This window comes from Ranitomeya imitator, chromosome 5, assembly GCF_032444005.1.
Source record: "Ranitomeya imitator isolate aRanImi1 chromosome 5, aRanImi1.pri, whole genome shotgun sequence".
NCBI classification, from domain to species: Eukaryota; Metazoa; Chordata; class Amphibia; order Anura; family Dendrobatidae; genus Ranitomeya; species Ranitomeya imitator.
The window spans coordinates 74471634-74492091 of NC_091286.1; the positions used below are offsets into that span (position 1 = coordinate 74471634).

At 39.4% G+C, this 20458-nt stretch overlaps 1 protein-coding gene across 1 annotated transcript in view; it reads right to left on the bottom strand.

Annotated features, from left to right (window-relative positions):
* The window catches only part of PLCB1 (phospholipase C beta 1), an 865647-nt gene that overhangs the window by 316135 nt on the left and 529054 nt on the right, over positions 1–20458 (bottom strand). Inside the window, exons 7-9 of the mRNA XM_069768815.1 lie at positions 18481–18556; positions 5867–5967; positions 2511–2677 (exon numbers count right to left, since the gene is read on the bottom strand). Coding sequence (XP_069624916.1) covers positions 2511–2677; positions 5867–5967; positions 18481–18556 — 344 coding nt within the window. The remainder of the gene's footprint in view (positions 1–2510; positions 2678–5866; positions 5968–18480; positions 18557–20458) is intronic.

The window sequence follows — 20458 nt, forward strand, 5'->3', positions numbered from 1 at the left end:
GACTATAGACGTTACATGGTCCTCGGTAAATATGGACAAAAAAAAAAAAGAGGAAAAAAAAAAACGAGATATAGTGACCAGAGAAAGCGAGAAAATATTTTTATTAAATGATAATTTAATCAAGGTATCGAAACTACAACTAGCAAAATAGGGGACACATACATATTAGGGACAGAAAAAATGTATACAAATAAATACAAAAATATATTTCTCAAAAATTCTTGAAGGGCCTGTCGTAAATATAATAATACCACTGTATGTATATGTAGTGTTAAATAAGGTTATAATACAAATGGGTTAGTTCAAGATGTGTCACTGCGTAGAATACCAGTACATAAAAAGATATATACAAAATATAAAGTGCCACTGTGCAAAAACATACTGTGTGTGTGTGTATATATATATATATATATATATATATATATATATATATATATATATTGTAAAAAAAGGAAAACAGCACACACGTTCAGGCATTAAAAGCCCACTTTTTTCTATTTTTTGTGTGCCGTTTTCCCTTTTTTACTTCTATAATTGAAGGCTTTGGACCCCTGATTTGGAAAGCTTTGCACCACTATTGCAGTAATATTGATGCTGTTCCTGTTTTGTTCTATATATATATATATACACATATAAACATTGAAAATTGAATATACTGTATAAATATTGAACTGGTACCATGTATCGTATCACAGTATAAATATTCTTCTCATTCTGATCATTAATATAAAATGCAATGTAATGCAAAGGACCCAATTGTAAGAATGACAGACTATGAAAGAAAATGTATGGGTACAATTAACTTTGTCAAACAAAGACTAATAACAAGTATTGAAGATACAGGTGAAATAGTGCCAAATAGCATAAATATGCAACAAAATATCGAGAGATGTGTATATACCTTGTGGGATATAGACACCAGTATGCCTCCACCCTGACGCGCGTTTCGGTCAGGGGCAATAAAGGTTTTAGACAGCGGAAACTAGTCATACCTGTATGGCTCATGGATGATGCCTTGTTCTGTAAAAAGTCATCTTTTATCGCTTTTATTGCTTTATGTTAATTATTTCATCCAGTCTATGGAGCGTACGCTGCCCGGAAGAGACTCTTCATTATACTAGCTTGCTCCTCCAGTCTCTTCACTATGTGCCTGTGCACTCTGCCTGCCATCGCTCCTTTGAACTGTCTCGCCCTTCTGAGGGCACTGAATTCAATTTTGTTCTGCGCAGGCGGCGGAGAGTCACTGTAACTTCCAGTCCCAGTGTTCTGTGGTGCACAGAAAAAGTGCACAGAGAGAAAAATGCTTGTCTGACAGGTTAGCTCTATGAAATCAGCCACATATAGAGAAGTGTCAGCAGCGCAGGAGAAGGGACTGGCACGTACTTATGGTGCCCTGTGTAGACGTCTCTGGATGCCTCATACACCAGGTGTAGGGGGTCTCAGTCCGTTATGCACTCCCCAAAGTAGTATGTGAATGGCCTCCATGTCTGTGCTCGTAGTTTATGGCAGTTCTGAAACATTAGGCAGTAAGCACAAAACCCTTAACAAAAGCCATGTGTGTTTATGACTTTTTTCTCATTAGGATATATTCACACAGTCTTGACAAAGATTTAGAAGTGGATTTTACTGTAAACTGTATGCAAAAAAATGCTTCCTATTGATTTTAATGGTAAATGCTCGAAATAACGTGAAAAAGCTGCAGCTTTAAAATGAAGCTTAATCGAAGAGCATTTAAAGTGTTTTTTCTTACGTTTATTTTGGCGCAGAATTTTTTTCTAAATCCTTGTGAAAAAAAACTCTGTGTGACCGTACCATAAGAGTGCTGATTGCTGAAGTTAGGACTCCTGTAAGCAGAAATTCCCCCTAATATAAATGAATGGTGTATACTTTCTATATACTGCAAATGTCACAGAACGTAACACCCCTTTTAATTTTCATTGCCACCCTTGGGATTGGTTCAATATGACATTGTGGTCTTTGGACCAAAAAATGTGCACCCCTGGTCGAAATCATGCCTTCCCTACCCGTCCTGTCCCACATCACCAAATGGGTTCGCATCTTATGCTTTGCTGTATGTCCGCCTTTCCTCTTTGTATACCTTTTGTATACCTAATCATATACAACTAGGCTCGGACTGGCCCACAGGAGAACAGGAGAATCATCTGGGGGGCCCCCATTCAAAAGTGGTCCACCAGTCTCTTATATGAGCAGTACCTGGAAAAATACACTTGATTCACTATATACAGACAAAGGCAGCATCTTATTCATTTAACAATATACCCAGGTTATTCTATAGAAATTTGGGATTGAGGGTAAAGTCATATTTGCGTGTAGGTGATGTTACTGGAAGGCCCTTGGCACCCCAGTCCGACACTGCATACAAGTCTACACACAAAATCCTGGGTTGTTAGTGATTCCCAGCACCTTGGACGCACAGTGTTTCCTGCTGGTATCTGCAGGATCACATACTGTACATCTGTGCGCTATCTGCTGACATATAATGCTCTCACCTTTAGATGCCAGGCTGCTGTTAGGCTCATATTTCTCAATTAGGAGCTGGACTTGTTCCTGTTTTAGTGGTGGATACAGAATTTCATTTAGCCGTGGATCCCGCTGCTTGGAGTTAATGAATTCTGTCATCTGGTCAACACTGAGGTATGATTTACTTTTTGTGCCACTGAAAAACAGCAAAGTAAGCGAATATATAACTGGAAATAGTAGGGAATAATAATAATTAGCATAATACACTTTACTCAGGGTACAGGCTGAATGCCAGAGAGGAGAAGGCTCTGCAGGATAATTCACTCCTAATTATACAAGTGTGATATGAAACTTGTATGGGACATTACAAATCCAAACTCAGCAAACCAGCAGGGATATTATATGGCAGATATACAAACATTAGTTAAAGGGAACCTGTCGGGTACTCCTTGCTGCCCAAACCACGGGTAGCATGAATCGCGGCCCGGCTGCACGATTGCAGCCAAGTATATTATTCTCTGAAATGCTCCAGCATTTCAGAGAATAATATACAGTGAAGGAAATAATTATTTGATCCTTTGCAGATTTTGTAAGCTTGCCCGCTGGCAAAGACATGAACAGTCTATAATTTTAAGGGTAGGTTACTTTTAACATTGAGAGATAGACTATCACAAATAAAATCCAGAAAATCACATTGTATAAATTACATAAATTTATTTGCATTTTGCAGTGAGAAATAAGTATTTGATCCCTCTGGCAAACAAGACTTAATACTTGGTGGCAAAACCCTTGTTGGCAAGCACAGCTGTCAGACGTTTTCTGTAGTTGATGATGAGGTATGCGCACGCCAGGAGGAATCTTGGTCCACTCCTCTTTGCAGATCATCTCTAAATCATTAAGATTTTGAGGCTGTCGCTTGTCAACTCAGAGCTTCAACTCCTTCCATAAGTTTTCTATGGGATTAAAGTCTGGAGACTGGCTAGGCCACTCCATGACCTTAATGTGCTTCTTTTTGAGCCACTCCTTTGTTGCCTCGGCTGTATTTTCTGGGTCATTGTCTTGCCAGAAAGCAAGGATTGAGAGCCAATGGTCACCTGACTCCATGCAGAAGTTCGGAGAAGTCAGGTTGTGTGTCACCTGGCAACGTGCCTCAATGGACTGTTAAGATTCCTAAGCTTGTCGCTACCTCCTCTCTGTGGGTGTCATAGGAGAGGGTAATCGGCCCTGGAAGCTCTGGAGACACAGCTGCTCTAATGCCAGTGAGCCAGTGGAAGCATGAGACTCGCACAGTGCGGCATGGTGGCTCAGTGGTTAGCACAGCAGCCTTGCAGCACTGGAGTCCTAGGTTCAAATCCCACCAAGGACAACATCTGCAAGGAGTTTGTATGTTCTCCCCATATTTGCGTGGGTTTCCTCCAGGTTCTCCAGTTTCCTCCCACACTCCAAAGACATACTGATAGGGAACTAAAGATTGTGAGCCCCAACGGGTACAGCGATGATAATGTGTGCAAACTGTAAAGCGCTGCGGAATATGTTAGCACTATTTAAAAATAAAGATTATTATTATTATGACTCTGTAATTTTGAACCATTTTGGGTATTTTGCTGGGACTGTTCTACATTTTGTTGTCTTGCGGTTCAATAAAATATTACCACCTATTTTACCCTCACCTTGTGTTGTCTGAGTAGTATTATGCCCATGGGAAAGGAGAGCGGGCATTCAGTGTGATGAGCCCAGGCCCCTAGTCAACGTGTCTCGGGCCAGCTGACCCCTTCTGTGTCATCTTCTGTGTCATCACACTATTCATAGGGTTTTATGCCAATTTTTTGGTGTAAAACACTTTCATGCCTCGCCCCCTAGGTGTGTTGAAAAAGGAAATTCTGCAATTATTTAGTTTTTACTTCATTAATTTTGAGGTACAAATGACCTGTGTCGCCATTTTCTGAAACCTGTAACTTTTACATTTTTTTGCTGATAGAGCTGTGTGAAGGCTTCTTTTCTGAGTGGCAAGCTGATGGCTTTATTTTGATAGACTTATCTTTTGTGGACATGGCAGTAACAAATGTGTTTTTTGTGTTTTTAGTGTTTTCTTTTTTATTTTTTAAAATGAGCAAGAAGGAGATTTCACTATTTAAGTTTATTTTAAATGTTCTTTTTTTTGCTTTACTTTTTTGTTGCTATAGGACACATGAACTTGCCATTCGTAGATTGTTCAATGCTACAATATTTTAGTACATAGTGAAATTTATGTTGTCCTGTAAAGCCCAAACAGGGGCTTGACTTCACAGCGAAATTAAGAAGGCAGCTCCAAAAGCCTTCACTAGGCCCTGTCTGCCATGGCTACTAATCAAAATCCAATGATTACGTCACGGGGGAGCCGATGGGTGCCAGTGCCTGCACGCATCCGCGGCCAATCCATTTTATTGCCGCTGTTGGAGTTTGACAGCAGCATCTAAATGGTTAAACAACAGCAATCGGCGCTAGCTTCGCTCTCTGCTATAATGAAAAGATGCAAATTGTGAAACCCAGCTGGCATCTACTGAATTCACCCCATACACCCACATGCGCCAATGCAAATATTGGGAAAAGGATTAGATTTTGAGCTAAACATAAAATGCTAGTTTTAATATCAGGCAGAAAAACTTTAAAAATATAAATACATAGTATAAAATATAATACAACCATTGTGATGTAATGCCGCAATTTGTTTTGTAAAATCTGGTAAAAGATCTGCTTGAGTTTCATGGTCACAAAACTAAAAGCTTCTTTATGTTATTGCCCCTTTAACCTCTGACTCTCAAAATCGAGGGGGACCCTCTATACAAATAGCCATCTTATAATAGTATACAATACTACAGCCTGGCTAGCAGTGGCTGTGATTCTCCTCATTGTGCCTGATAAGACGCTGACATTTGTCACTCTAAAATGAACTGGCATTTGGATCATGGCAATTCTTGCTGTTTTGTATTATTTTTTTTTTTATTTATTATGCTTTGCTTATATAGCACCATCTTGTTCCACAGAACTTTACAGACATCATCGTCGCTATCCCCGATGGGGCTCACAATCTAGATTCCCTATCAGTATGTCTTTGGAATGTGGGAGGAAACCAGAGTACCCGGAGGAAACCCACGCAAACATGGGGAGAACGTACAAACTCCTTGAAGGTCCATTGTGTAAAGTTACATTTAGTCAGACACATAATGGCTTGCATTAAATATATTAATTTGCATGCTTCTTTATATGCTTTTATGACAAACTGTAATGATATCTACTTTCAAGAAATATATATGCATTATACAGGGTTATATCATCACAAATTTGTTTTATAACTCAGCTTTTATGTAGGTTTCTCAAAAGTGTGAAAAATGTAAAAGTTTCTTACAATTCTGAAAATATATTAGCCATCTCCGTCCGGGGACATAGGTTATTTACGAAAACTCTGTATAATTCTGGTGTAAAGTCATCTTGAGGAATGGAATCGCTCTGTAAAATTATAAAAAATACAGATTTAGAATAATTTATTGTTGCCACAATTCACAGTACAAAGAAAAAAACCAACAAATCCAAATGACCTAAAGATAAAAATGTAGAAAACTCCTGTATAAAAATTTGAGGTTAGTTAAAGGGAATCTGTCACTAGATTTTTGCCAACTAATCTGAGAGCATTATGATGTTGAAACAGAGACCCCTATTTTCAGCAATGTTTCACACACTGGGATGCTTGCTGTACTTTTGATAAAATCACAGTTATCAGCATGAGATTATCATTAAAGGACTAGTAAACCTTGATATGTAGTCCCCCATATTCAAGAGCTCTGTATCACTCTGTCCCCACCATTGATTGGTAGCTTTCTGCCTATGCACAGTGTATACAGAAAGCTGCCAATCAGTGGTGTGGGCGAGGTTATAAAGAGCTCCGTATTCAGAGAACTGGTAGATCTGCAGCAATAAACCACTGATTTTATCAAAACTGCAGGAAGCAGCCCAGAAAGTGATACATCACTGGAATCAGAGTCTCTGCCCCTATATTATGATGCTCTCAGATGTAGTAAAAACCTGGAGACAGATTCCCTCTAATTAATAATTACTAAATGTGTCATTATAAAAGTCCTTAGTAGAGGAATTGTGAAAAATAAGAATAAGTTATGAAAAAATGCTGTAAAATAACTATGCTGAAAAAAATACAAATGGTTATAGTTTATTTTTTATCAATTAACAAAATACAAAAAGAATAAATAAAACAGAAATCTAAATTCAATGAATATTTTGTGTGACTATTCTGACCTATTGAAAAAAGTTTTACCTTAATTTTTTTTTTACTTTTTTGATAACATGAACAAAAAGTGACAAAAAAAATTTAAACAACTACCTCATAACATCTAAGTCTAGTCATAAAACAATATAATATAAAAAAAACCTCCTAAAAGACCATTTTAGTATACTCCTACACTACCTGATAGCTACGATACTAATCACTTCATGCTAGGTATTAAAGAGAACCTGTCATTGGGATTATGCATGTTAAAGTGAAAGGTATGGCGATAATGGCACCATACAGATTCAACACATACCTTCAGTGAAGAAATCCGCAGCCTGGTTGTTGTTTAATCGATGAGAATGTGGGTCGAGACTGTGGGGCGGGACTGTGGGGCGGGACTGTGGGGCGGGACTGTGGGGCGGGACTGTGGGGAGGGACTGTGGGGAGGGACTGTGGGGAGGGACTGTGGGGAGGGACTGTGGGGCGAGACTGTGGGGCGAGACTGTGGGGGGAGGGACTGTGGGGAGGGACTGTGGCTCTGCTCAAGCTCCTATCAGTCTTCAGTAGAATGATTCCACTGGAGGCGCATGCGCAGATTGACCTTCCGGCAGTCTTTAGTAAAATGATGCCAGTAGCAGCGTATGTGCAGACTGAGATCTTGGCTTGTTATTGAGCCCAGATCTAAATTTGCGCATGCGCAGCCACATCACCATTTTCCTGAAGACTGCTGGGATATTAATCTGCGCATGCGCCGCCCATGGCTAGGATGGTGCTGGCATGAAATTTAAGGAAGATACACCAGAGGCAGGACGAGGGGCCAGGGCAGAGTCGAAGACTCTAGCCACTGTTCCGACCAATAGTACTGCCCCAATGCACCGAAGGCTTAGAAAAGGCAAACCTCTAATGATTAGCCAGCAACCACCATGCGGATTTCTTCACTGATGGTATCTATTGAATCAGCATAACAGCGTCATTATGACCATACTTTTATTTTCACATGTATAATCTTCATGACACATTCTCTTTAAAGCTGAAAACATCATTATAATGGGGGTTGCGTAGGTGGATTCCGTCCGGTGTGCCCTGTCCTGGTGCCTTGCATTGGTAAGTGCTGCTATGTAAATCCCCTTTTTCTCACGCCACTGGGCACTGTTGATGTACTGGTGCATTCACATATATGCACCTTTAGCAGTACACCTTAACCATTCGCTTGCACACTGGCCCCATAGACGGTGCACACCGGGGATTGCCCACTTATGTACTGTTTTAACCATCCTTGCACACTGTAATTTTTTATATTATCGTATTCTTACTATTTGCATGTTGTACTGATATATATGTAATTTAATAAAGCATTGTTATTTTTTCTGACTACCTTTATGCTCCTTGCGTACTCCTTGTTCACAAACATCATTATAAGTAGTTTTTTTGTGTTGTTAGTTTTGTTAAAAATTATAATTTGCAAATAAATAAATGAATAATTGTTTAATCCAATGGGGGATGAAGTGTCTCCCACAAGAACTGCACGAAGAAGCAGCCATGCAGATGTAAAAATCTATGTATGATCTCTGGTGGCTTCCTGTGCACATCACTGCACTACAAAGAGGAAAGAAGTTTAATGAGATTAATGAGATTGTATTTATTACGGTTCTAGCCATACACTGCGATTGTCATTCCCAATCAGTTGTCTGCTATAACCTATAATAATATAAATATTAATGAAAAAGAATATGTAAATTTCGCTAAACACCAACAATCACAGTATACTCACTTTGAAAATTCATCAAAGTTTTCTTGCTCAGATTCCTGTTGAGGTTTTTGTGTGCCTGGAGGATGACGGGTATCCATACCAGTCATGTGAATAGGGCAGCCAGCCATTGTGACTATACCACTTCAGAGGCCCATAATCAGCCCAGATTTGTCACGTGTCATGACACAACTCTACAAATAAATAAACCCGAGCAATGGAAGCGAGGGACTGGTAAGACATTTTTTAAGGTCATTGAATTGACCATTTGAGCACGGTATTCGTCACCTTAGGGATAAGCTCCTTAGAGTTAAGTATAGGCGAATTTTAAAAAACTAATCAAAAACTTTTTAATTAGTTTTTGACTCTGCATAAAATAACGCAGAGACTTACAGTTTCAGCAAAGTGGATGGGTTGTTTTTTAAGGAATCTCTCACTGGATTTTTATTATATCTCTAGGACTTGGAATACTACAAGACTTCTGTACAATCTGAATCCTGAACCTCTTAGGCCCCTTTCACACATCAGATTTTTGCTATCAGTCGCAATCTGTCGAATATTGAAAAAAAAAACGGATCCGGCGACTGATGCCGCCGGATCTGTTTTTTTCTCATAGACTTGTATTAGCGACGGATTGCAACGGATGGCCTCACGTTTCATCCATCGTTCGCAGGAACTATCGAAAATTGTTTGGCGGCTGGAAACCATCGTTTGCTGGAATGGAAGCCTATGGGCGGCGGATTAGTCAAATTAAGGAATCCGGTGACGGATTCTGATTTTTTTTAACTGAGCATGCTCCGATCCAATTAGCCAGATCCGCTAGTCAGATCCATCCAAAAAATGGATCCATCGCATCAGTTTTTCACAATCTGTGACGGATCTGTCAATCCGTTGAGCCAACGGATTGTGACTGACGGCAAAAAACTGATGTGTGAAAGGGGCCTTAGGAGAGCTGACCTTCCTTTTTTCAAGAACTGTCACCACTCCTGTTGTATCTGATTTAGTAGTTACTTGTATTTCATATGCCAAGCAATTCTACAGTGTTGGTTTCTAAAAAAAAAAAAAAACTATGTTGTTCCATTACTCTGTTCTTCCTCCAGTAATTGTATGAATTGACTACTGGTTGCTATCAGTTGGGAGTGTGCCCTATGAAGACTGACACTATCCAAACAGCACTGATAAGACAGTACAGAAACGCACCACCAACGGTAACACCCAATTTATCCTGGGGAATTAACTGAGGAAAGGCACAACACAGTTTTACTAAAGAATGCCCGATTATTTGGAAAATTTTTATTTGCAAAAATACAAAATGCCAGGAGTGATGATCAGTCCTATGTAAATAACTTTTGTCCATCTTTTCCCAATTAAGCAGTATGCTATTAATTTTTGACCAATATTAAATTGTGCCTCAAGAACATTAAATAATTTCTTGCACATTTATTATGTATTTTAGTTGGGAAACTCTAGCGTTTGCTTTACTTTTCAGTTTTACAAGTGATTAGATGGTAACAATTAAAAATTAATGATATAGATGCTGTATGCCATATGTAATCCCTTATGGTTATGTAAATTCACTACATGAAAAAAATACAATCTGGTGTTTCTCCGTTTCATACATTTTAAATGTAACCACTTAAAGAGAAAAGCTACAGTACCACGAAGAAGATGTACGATATGAAAAGAAAGAAAGACGTCTCTTTTTCTGATTTGAAAGTAAATCTTGCAAAGAAGATATATTCAAATGGTTCCTTCTTAAAGGGAACTGGTCACCCCCAAAATCGAAGGTGAGCTAAGCCCACAGGTATCAGGGGCTTATCTACAGCATTCTGTAATGCTGTAGATAAGCCCCCGATGTATCCTGAAAGATGAGAAAAAGAGGTTAGATTATACTCACCCAGGGGCGGTCCCACTGCGGTCCGATCCGATGGGCGTCGTGGTCCGGGGCCTCCCACTTTCAAAGGATGACGTCCTCTTCTTGTCTTCACGCTGCAGCTCCGGCACAGGCGTACTTTGTCTGCCTTTCCCGGCACCTGCGCACTGCAGTACTTTGCTCTGACCTCAACATGGCAGACAAAGTATGCCTCACGCCGCAGCTTGAAGACAAGAAGAGGATGTCATCCTCTTTTTCTCCTCTTTCAGGTTACATCAGGGGCTTATCTACAGCATTACAGAATAATGTAGATAAGCCCCTGACGCCGGTGGGCATAGCTCACCTTCGATTTTGGGGGTGACAGATTCCCTTTAAAGTATACCCATTATTTCATAGCTGGGTCTAAACTTTCACAGTAGACCTATTCCAAAATGCAATTTTAATAGAGTTTGAGCTACTTTTAGATCTCAGATCTCTCTTTTTCCTGCTCATACAAATAATGGGTAGAGATGGGCAAAGCAGAACAGAAATGTTCGGCTTTAATACAGACACTGTTCAGGTCTAAATGCAGAGTACGGACTTTCTGCTGAAGTCCAGTGCAGTGTTCACGGAAAGTCGGTGGTGGCGTGTAGGAGAGAGAGAGGAGTAAGAAGGAGAAAGAGGGAAGGAGAGAGGGAGAGGAAGGAAGAAGGAGGGAAAGAGAAGCAGAGAGCGAGGGAGAGGGAAGGAAAAGCAATGCGAGAGAGAGAGAGAGAGAGAGGAGTAAGAGTAAGAGGGAGAGTAAGAGAGAGGGAGGAAGAATGAGAGAGAAGCAGAGTGGGAGAGAGAGAAAGAGGGGAGGGAGAGGGAGAGGAGGGAGAGGAGGGAGAGAGAAGCAGAGATAGGAAGAGGGAGGAAGAAGGGAGAAGAGAGAAGCAGAGAGGGAGAAGGAAGGAGATGGAGGGAGAGAAAATTAGGGGGGAGAGAGAGGTAGAGCGAGAGAGATAACTTTACAAAGCGTTAGTGCAACCTCATCTGGAATATGCAATTCACCTCTGCGCACCAGTTCAGAGAAAGAATACCCTGGAGATAGAAAAAGTACAAAAAAGAGCCACACCACGGATAAGAAGCATAGAAGATGTCAGTTATGAGAAAAGGCTAAAATAATTGGATTTATTTAGTTTTAAGAAGAGACATCTAAGGGGGGACATAGCTAAGTTGAACAAGTGCATACAAAAAGTATGATCAAAAGCTGTTTCATGTAAAACCCCATCAAAATACAAGGGAACACTCCCTCCATCTGGAGAAAGAAAGGTTCAATCTCCAGAGGAGACGAGGCTTCTTCACAATGCCAGCTATTCATCTGTGGAATAGTCTACCTCAGGAGCTGGTCACAGTAGGAAACTGTTGAAGGTTTCAAAAAAGGCTTGGATGCATTTTGAGAAGAAATATTAACTATGCAACTATTTAACCATCTCACTCCATTTTAACCCTCCTGACTCTTAAAGGGGTTGTCTCACTTTCAGTGTTCGAGAGCAAATCACTCCCTTGCCTCATGGACACTGAAGTTGGCTGGATAAAGCCAACTTTAATGCCGCGCTTGAAAACTGTATAATAAACAGTACCAAGGGCACACTCATGGCAGAGGAAACTGGCTACCTCTGAGGTGGCTGGTAATCTTGGGCTGTAAACTCTAAAATTCAAAATCCCTTCATTCTAGTGCAAAATGAGGCTTCTGTTAAGAGGGAAATAGCAAAGTTACTTGTTTCCACAAGCACTTTACAATTCAACTAATTTGATAAAATGAGACAACCACTATAAATGGCTACTGCAGGCAGATTCTATTTTATTATTCAATTCTATAGTTGTGTATTGTAGGCATGGTATTTAGAGCAAGGAAAAACTGGGCTCAATAAATGGATAGAACATCATTCGATACAAAAATATACCGTCTACCATCATTAATCTTGTCCATATGTTATATGGACATCACAGTAACACATTGTTAATTTCACTGAAAGTCAATTAGTGTCATGGTATCGAATATTGTCTAGAGGATACTCTTTCTTCTTGTGAAGACCACCAGCTGGCATAGGAAGTATTACAGGTCAGGCAAAGCTCCCTGGGAAAAGGGTATGTAAATTATCTTTCCTCCACTATAACTGTCAACGTTCCACCCTTTAATGAACCTTGCTTTATGACTAAGAAGACTCTGGTTTGGTTATATCTGTAGTTATGTTTGAAAGCTTGCCAAAGGGTTGAACATTGGCTTAAAGCAGGGGTGGGGAACCTCAAGCCCTAGGGCCATTTACGGCCCTCGATGACCTTTCATCAGGCCTCCAAGCAGATTCTCAGGGACCGCATTCTTGGGCAGGGAGGTGTATTTTGATTACAACCAGCTCATTAATTTCTTCTTGCTCTGTTAGCACACACATGCAGTGTTGAAGGGCATGCAATGAAAGATTACGTCCTGAAACCAGTGCCAGAGTCAGGATGAACTTTGCACGGCCCTCAAAGGATGGTATAAATATCCAAATGGCCCTTGGCAGAAAAAACATTCCCCACCCCTGGCTTAGAGGACAACCACTTCCCCTTGTCGGACAGATATAGAAGATGGCCCATGTGCATAAACAATATATGGGCCCCTTGCAGTCCAATAGATCATCATAACGTACAATTGCTTCTGCTTTGGAGGTGGAAAAGGGCCACTAGAGACACAAATTTTTTAACAAAATAGCTACTTTGAATAGTTTTCAATATCTACTTCCATACACTCGTGGAAAGGCCCAAATTTGTTAAAAAAAAGTTATTTAATATAAATCTGTAAAACTTTAGTCTAAGTTGAATGCGAGTTATTACATTCAAAATGCTAGTGTGATATTATAACTGTAGAAGGTCAAAATTTGCACCTGGGAGTCTCTTTCTCAGTGAGAAGCTTTATTAAAATTATAAGTAGTTACTAGGTAACAGATGGAGATCGGGATTATATCTATATCACTAAAGAAAGAGCTGAAACACTGGCAGACGTGATGGGCTAGACATTACTCACCAAAAAAGAAGACTAAATAAAGGAAAAAGTTAAATCATAGGATTCTAAAAACGTTCCGATGACTGCAAACAAAGGTAGTAATTAGTAAAAGGCGAATTACTATTGTCTAGTCCGAACTCTTCCTATTTTAGGAATATTGATTAAACATTTTTTTCGGGCGTCCTTCATTCTCTTGCCTCACGCCTGCCAAAATTTTGGTTTCTGCCTCGATCCTGCTATATTGATCACATGGGTTGCTTATGGAAATTATAGCAAGCTGTATAATGGATTTGTTTTGGTCTTTATAGTTAACATAAAGGGAACCTGTCGTAAAAAAAAATGCTATTAATCTGCAAGTATGGGGGTAATCTGAATGTTAATAGCATTCAGAACAGGAAACCTAAATAATATGAGCAAGGGTATATCAAATCAAAGAAAACTAAATAAAAGAAAAAACCCTTTAAAAATAACTTTTCATTTTAATCGTTTAAAAATGCAATGCATAATAGGATGGTGACAGCAAATATATATAATGCCAGGTCGGTATAGTCAAATGCAATTAATTAACTATAGGAAATAACCTAAGGAAATAGGGAAATGTCTTATCTCTGATTGCTCATCCTCGCAGCGGAGGTTGGCATCCTTAGAGTTCAATGTGGTGCCGCCGCCCAACGTAGGCAGTCACTACCTGGCCCTCAAACAACCTCCTTTAAAAAGCCACCACCAACACCCAAATAAAGTGCTTAAGTGCTATAAAAGTCTTATTTTGCTACACTCTGTCTGGCTAGACAATGGGGTAAGACTGCATAAGTCTAATAAATATATATTCAGGCACCAAATGTTGTAAAATCCGGTGCCAGGTTACCCTAACTCTTAGACGTACATCTATACAAGTGCTGGATGAAAGTGTATGAACAAGCCTCATAGGTCAGACCAAAATATATGTATATGCCTCATACATCAGGTGAATTTAAGATCCAAGAGATGTACAGAGATATATATGTCAGATGAATTCTAGATCCATTAGATGAGTGAAATCTGATTCTTATATTTATACACATAGGCACTTATTGGTACTTATGATGACCAAAATAATAAAATCATGAGTATTTTGAAGAAATATTGGGATAACTTAAGGGCAGACCCAGATATCACCAACTTCATCTTCCCTATACCATAAATCACATTCAGGAGAGGCAGGTCTGTCCAGACCATGTAGTGCAAATATGAAAACATCAGGGACATAGGAGAGAGGTGGGCAAGGTAAATGCGTTTGTCGTTATAATTATCCCTCCAAAATGTTCTTAAGCATGAGGACTGGTAGGACCTACAACAATAGGGACTTTGATAATTGTAGATCAGAAGATGGAAGCTTCAAGTCTCCTAAGGAGTCTATTTAAGCAAGCGAAAAGTAAAAAAAAAAATGTTTTTAAAAATATTAAAAAAATTAAAAAATCAAGAAAGTTCAAATCACCACCCTTTTGCCTCATTTAACCCCTTTCTGACCTCGGACGGGATAGTACGTCCGAGGTTAGAAGCCCCGGCGGGGAGCCCGCATCAAAGCCGGGACATGTCAGCTGTTTTGAACAGCTGACATGTGCCCGTAATAGGCGCGGGCAGAATCGCGATCTGCCCACGCCTATTAACTAGTTAAATGCTGCTGTCAAACGCAGACAGCGGCATTTAACTACCGCTTCCGGCCGGGCGGCCGGAAATGATCGCATCGCCGACCCCCGTCAGATGATCGGAGGTTGGCGATGCTTCTGAATAGTAACCATAGAGGTCCTTGAGACCTCTATGGTTACTGATCGCTGGTAGCTGTGAGCGCCCCCCTGTGGTCGGCGCTCACAGCACACCTGCATTTCTGATACATAGCAGCGAACATCAGATCGCTGCTATGTAGCAGAGCCGATCGTGCTGTGCCTGCTTCCAGCCTCCCATGGAGGCTATTGAAGCATGGCAAAAGTAAAAAAAAAAAAAAAAAAGTAAAAAAATGTAAAAAAAAATAAAATAAAATAAAAAGTTTAAATCACCCCCCTTTTGCCCCATTCAAAATAAATAAAAAAAAAAAAAATCGAACCTACACATTTGGTATCGCTGCGTTCAGAATCGCCCGATCTATCAATAAAAAAAAGCATTAACCTGATCGCTAAACGGTGTAGTGAGAAAAAAATTCGAAATGCCAGAATTACGTTTTTTTAGTCGCCGTGACATTGAATTAAAATGCAATATCGGGCGATCAAAAGAACGTATCTGCACCAAAATGCTATCATTAAAAACGCCAGCTCGGCTCGCAAAAAATAAGCCCTCATACGACCCCAGATCACGAAAAATGGAGACGCTACGAGTATCGGAAAATGGTGCTTTTTTTTTTTTTTTTTTAAGCAAAGTTTGGAATTTTTTTTCACCACTTAGATAAAAAATAACCTAGTCATGTTAGGTGTATATGAACTCGTAATGACCTGGAGAATCATAATGGCAGGTCAGTTTTAGCATTTAGTGAACCTAGCAAAAAAGCCAAGCAAAAAACAAGTGTGGGATTGCACTTTTTCTGCAATTTCACCGCACTTGGAATTTTTTTCCCGTTTTCTAGTACACGACATGCTAAAACCAATGATGTCGTTTTCAAAAGTACAACTCGTCCCGCAAAAAATAAGCCCTCACATGGCCAAATTGACGGAAAAATAAAAAAGTTATGGCTCTGGGAAGGAGGGGAGCGAAAAACCAACACGAAAAAACGGAAAATCCCCCGGTCATTAAGGGATTAAAATAAAACACATATTTGGTATCGGTGCGTTCAGAAATGTCTGGCCTTTCAAAATATAAATAGAATTAATCAGATCGGTAAACGGCAAAGAAAAAAAATACAACGCCAGAATTATGATTTTTATGTCACTTTTATGTTGCAATAAAATGCAATAGCAAGTGATCAAAAGATCGTATCTGCCCCAAATCTGGTATCAAAAACTAAGCTCTCACTCAGCCCCAGATCCTTAAAAATGGAGACGCTATGGGTCTCTGCAAATGGCACCATTTTTTTTTTTTTTTTTTTACAAACTTTGGATTCTTTTTCTCCACTTAAATAAAAAAGAAACTCTACAAGTTTGGTATCTGCAAACTCGTAATGACCTGCAGAATCATAATGGCTGGTCAGTTTTAGCATTTAGTGAACATGGTTAAAAAAAACAACTCTTGAATTGCACTTTTTTTGCAATTTAACCGCGCTTGTAATTTTTTTCCCATTTTCCAGTACACTATACAGTAAAACCAATGGTGTAGTTCAAAAGTACAACTTGTCCCATGACAAACAAGCCATCACATGGCCGTATTAATGGGAAAATATGGCTCTGAGAAGAAGGGGAGCAAAAAACAAAAATGCAAAAAACGTTACATCCCAAGGTGGTGAAGGGGTTTTAAGGCACGTGTACTAACATGCAGGAGATTTAAATATAATTAGATTAGCTAATAATTAGATTGAATGATAATTATAATTCCTCACAATCTGGCCTAAATATCTCTCCTATATATAACTCTAAGGGCTCATTTCTACGTCTGCAAAAAATGAACCATCATCCGAGTGTATGGTCTGATTTTTTGGCCGAGCGTCTGTTTTACTCATACAAGTGGTATCAGTGTATCTCATTTGTTTCTTGTCCGTGAAAAAACGGAAGTCTGAATGAGTCCGTAATGTGAGATGGTGGTTTATGCAGTGCAATTCACGAGTTGATGCAATTTTTATGCACCAAGCCACATTTATTCTCTATGAAATATTATTATTTATAATGTTATTTACAAGGTTAATTTTTAGAACGAGTATCCCTCTAAAAGAACAGATTGACAATAATCACTAGTGCTACAAAAAAATATCAGTACAACCCAGGAACTTGTTCATACTTTTTATCATTGACATGTACTTTACCTAAAGGTTTCTCAATATAGATATATAAGATGGAGGAAGAAACAATTATTTTATGACTTTCACCATGTTAACTTTCTTGAAGTCCATCAGTTGAAGTCAGCCTTTCTCCAGCCTCAAATAGCCAATAATATTGAATAACAGCTTACAAATATAGAAAAGGCAGACGTTTGGCTCATTTTCCTTTGAACCATACACTTTCAAAGGTGGAAACAATATTTTTCTTGAATCATCTTATTATATTTGTGCATGTAATCATATGCGGGCTAAATTACTTTTAAAGGGAACCTGTCACCCCGAAAATCGTGGGTGAGGTAATCCCACCGGCATCAGGGGCTTATCTACAGCATTCTGTAATGCTGTAGATAAGCCCCCGATGTTACCTGAAAAAGGAGAAAAAGACGTTATATTATACTCACCCAGGGGCGGTCCCGCTGCTGGTCAGGTCGGATGTGCGTCTCCGGTCCGCTGCGGCGCCTAACATCTTCATTACAAGACGTCCTCTTCTGATCTTCAGCCACGGCTCCGGCGCAGGCGTACTTTGCTCTGCCCTCTTGAGGGCAGAGGATAGTACTGCAGTGCGCAGGCGCCGGAAAGGTCAGAGGCCCGGCGCCTGCGCACTGCAGTACTATCCTCTGCCCTCAAGAGGGCAGAGCAAAGTACGCCTGCGCCGGAGCCGTGGCTGAAGATCAGAAGAGGATGTCATGGAAAGAAGATGGGAGGCGCCGCAGCGGACCGGAGACGCACATCCGACCTGACCAGCAGCGGGACCGCCCCTGGGTAAGTATAATATAACGTCTTTTTCTCCTTTTTCAGGTAACATCGGGGGCTTATCTACAGCATTACAGAATGCTGCAGATAAGCCCCTGATGCCGGTGGGCTTACCTCACCTGCGATTTTCGGGGTGACAGGTGCCCTTTAAGCTATTCATAACACAGCGGGATGTAATGGCAGACTTTCTTTTATTCCAGATAGAAGCGTATATATGTAAGCGTGACAGTATGGCCTATTTTACTCGCATTCAAAACTTAACCATTATAGAGGCCGGCATTATCACTGGGAATTTTTATGCAATTACCAAAGCAGAAATCATCAGCAATGTTTTATCTTTACATATCATTTGATTGTTCCATTTACTTCCTTGTTAACCATGAATACATATATCAAGGTCTCCTCCTGCCTTTTGGATACTTACTCTGCCAGATGGAAGATTACAAGACTCTAATGCAGTTTCCACTCGTTTTCTGTCTGCAGAGAATAGACGATATATGCTAGGAAGAAAGAAAAAAAAAAAATGAAGAAAAGTGATGAAGTCTTTATATATTGCTTTATATGAACAAAAATCCATCGGAAAATGAATTAATTTTATCCGTCCTAATAAGATTGAACAGTTTTGAATCAACAATGCGTTTCTAGGATGTTGAAGAAGAGTGTGATCTGAATAATTCTCTAAAATGAGAACGCTCTCATAGACTCTCGGTCGATATTCAGACATTATCATTATAATTTCCTTTGACCTACTAAAAATCCAAAGCTTGCCATGATCTGATTTGCCCGAGACAGTTTTCACTTTTTCCTTTCATCTTCGTTTCTTGCTTGTTAAGCATATCCTTGCTGGTATATTCCCAAATGATATTAAAAAATAGATCTACATAATTAATTATTTTCATTTTGCAGCGTGTTTGGAATATTGAAGTCGCCACCTTTTATTTTTTTTGATGTTTCCATTAGAATTTAGTTAACATTTAGTTAACTTTAACGTGACATTTTATGAATATAAATATGCCTGCAATTTAATAACTAGCTTAAAGGGAATGTTTACCCATTAAACTTTTAACCTCAGTCCTAAGTTAAAAAGTCCATAATGATTAATTTCTGAAAATATATTTATAGCAGAAAGAACTCTATTATTTTTTTTAGAGAGGGCCTGTCATGACCCACAAGGGTCGGTCCAGCAAATAGCACAACAAACACCAACAACGGGATCGGGAAAAGGGGGAGGGAGGCCCTAATAGTAAGAAACGTGGATTGGGGCATCTCCTAACACAGCCTGTGCCTATCCCTAAGCTCCCCTAATGCCCTATATGGGTTCTTCCCCCGTCTTTTTTGCAATGTTATTCCCTTATCGTTTCATGTATTTTTGAATGCTAATCATTCATTTCTATTACTACCTGATATACATACATAAATGTGACCTGCCACCTGCATGATGCTATCATAATATGACTGTGTGCATTCTTGTATCTTTTATCCTGTCATTCTTCCAAGCCAGGACATCAAATCAATATTTATAATGATCAGCCTGCGCTGCAACATCCGTCTGCACCTGCGGGCATGACACAGATATCTGCTTCTGAAAGGAACAACATAGGCACCTTGAATGAATCAAATCATATCATAGTGTTCTGCCGATGGGAATTACAGTCATTTCAATGCTTAGTTTGGTACATTTAAAAAAGAAAATGCATTTATATTGCAAAGAAGCTTCCTTTCCTGTTAGAATATTTACATTTTTCATAGAAATGTTTGAATAAATGGCGAGTGGCGAAAGATTCCCCCGCTGATCTACGACTAGTTTACATTTTACATGCACAGGAGCGTGGTAAAGAAGGAAAAATTAGAGCTAGGTATTCTGATCAGACCACAACTTCAAAGACTAGGACAATAATATATTATTGTGTTATGATATACTGTACAATGCTTTGAAAAATATTCATACTTCGTGAAGGTTTTCACATTTTGTCATGTTACACCCACAAATTTAGATGTATTTTATTGGGATTTTATGTGAACTACCAACACAAAGTAGCAAGTATTTGTGAATTGTAAAGGCAGGATAACTCATTTTTTAAAAAAATATAAGGTAAACCAGAAAATTGAGAAGAGCATTTGTATTAAGCCCCCTGTAGTCTGATATTCCTAAATAAAATTCTGAGTAATCAGCTGCCTGCAGCAGTCCCATAATTAGTGAACTGAATCCTGTATGTCATTTATTCTCAGGATAACTATACCTGTTCTGTGAATGCTTCAGAAGTTTGTTTGAGAACATTAGGGAACAAACAGCATCGTCAAAACCAGGAAACACAACAGACAGGTCAGGTATAAAGTTGTGGAGAAGAGTAAAGCTGGGTTAGGTTATAAAAAAATTAGTCTAAGCTCTGTGGAAGTGTTCA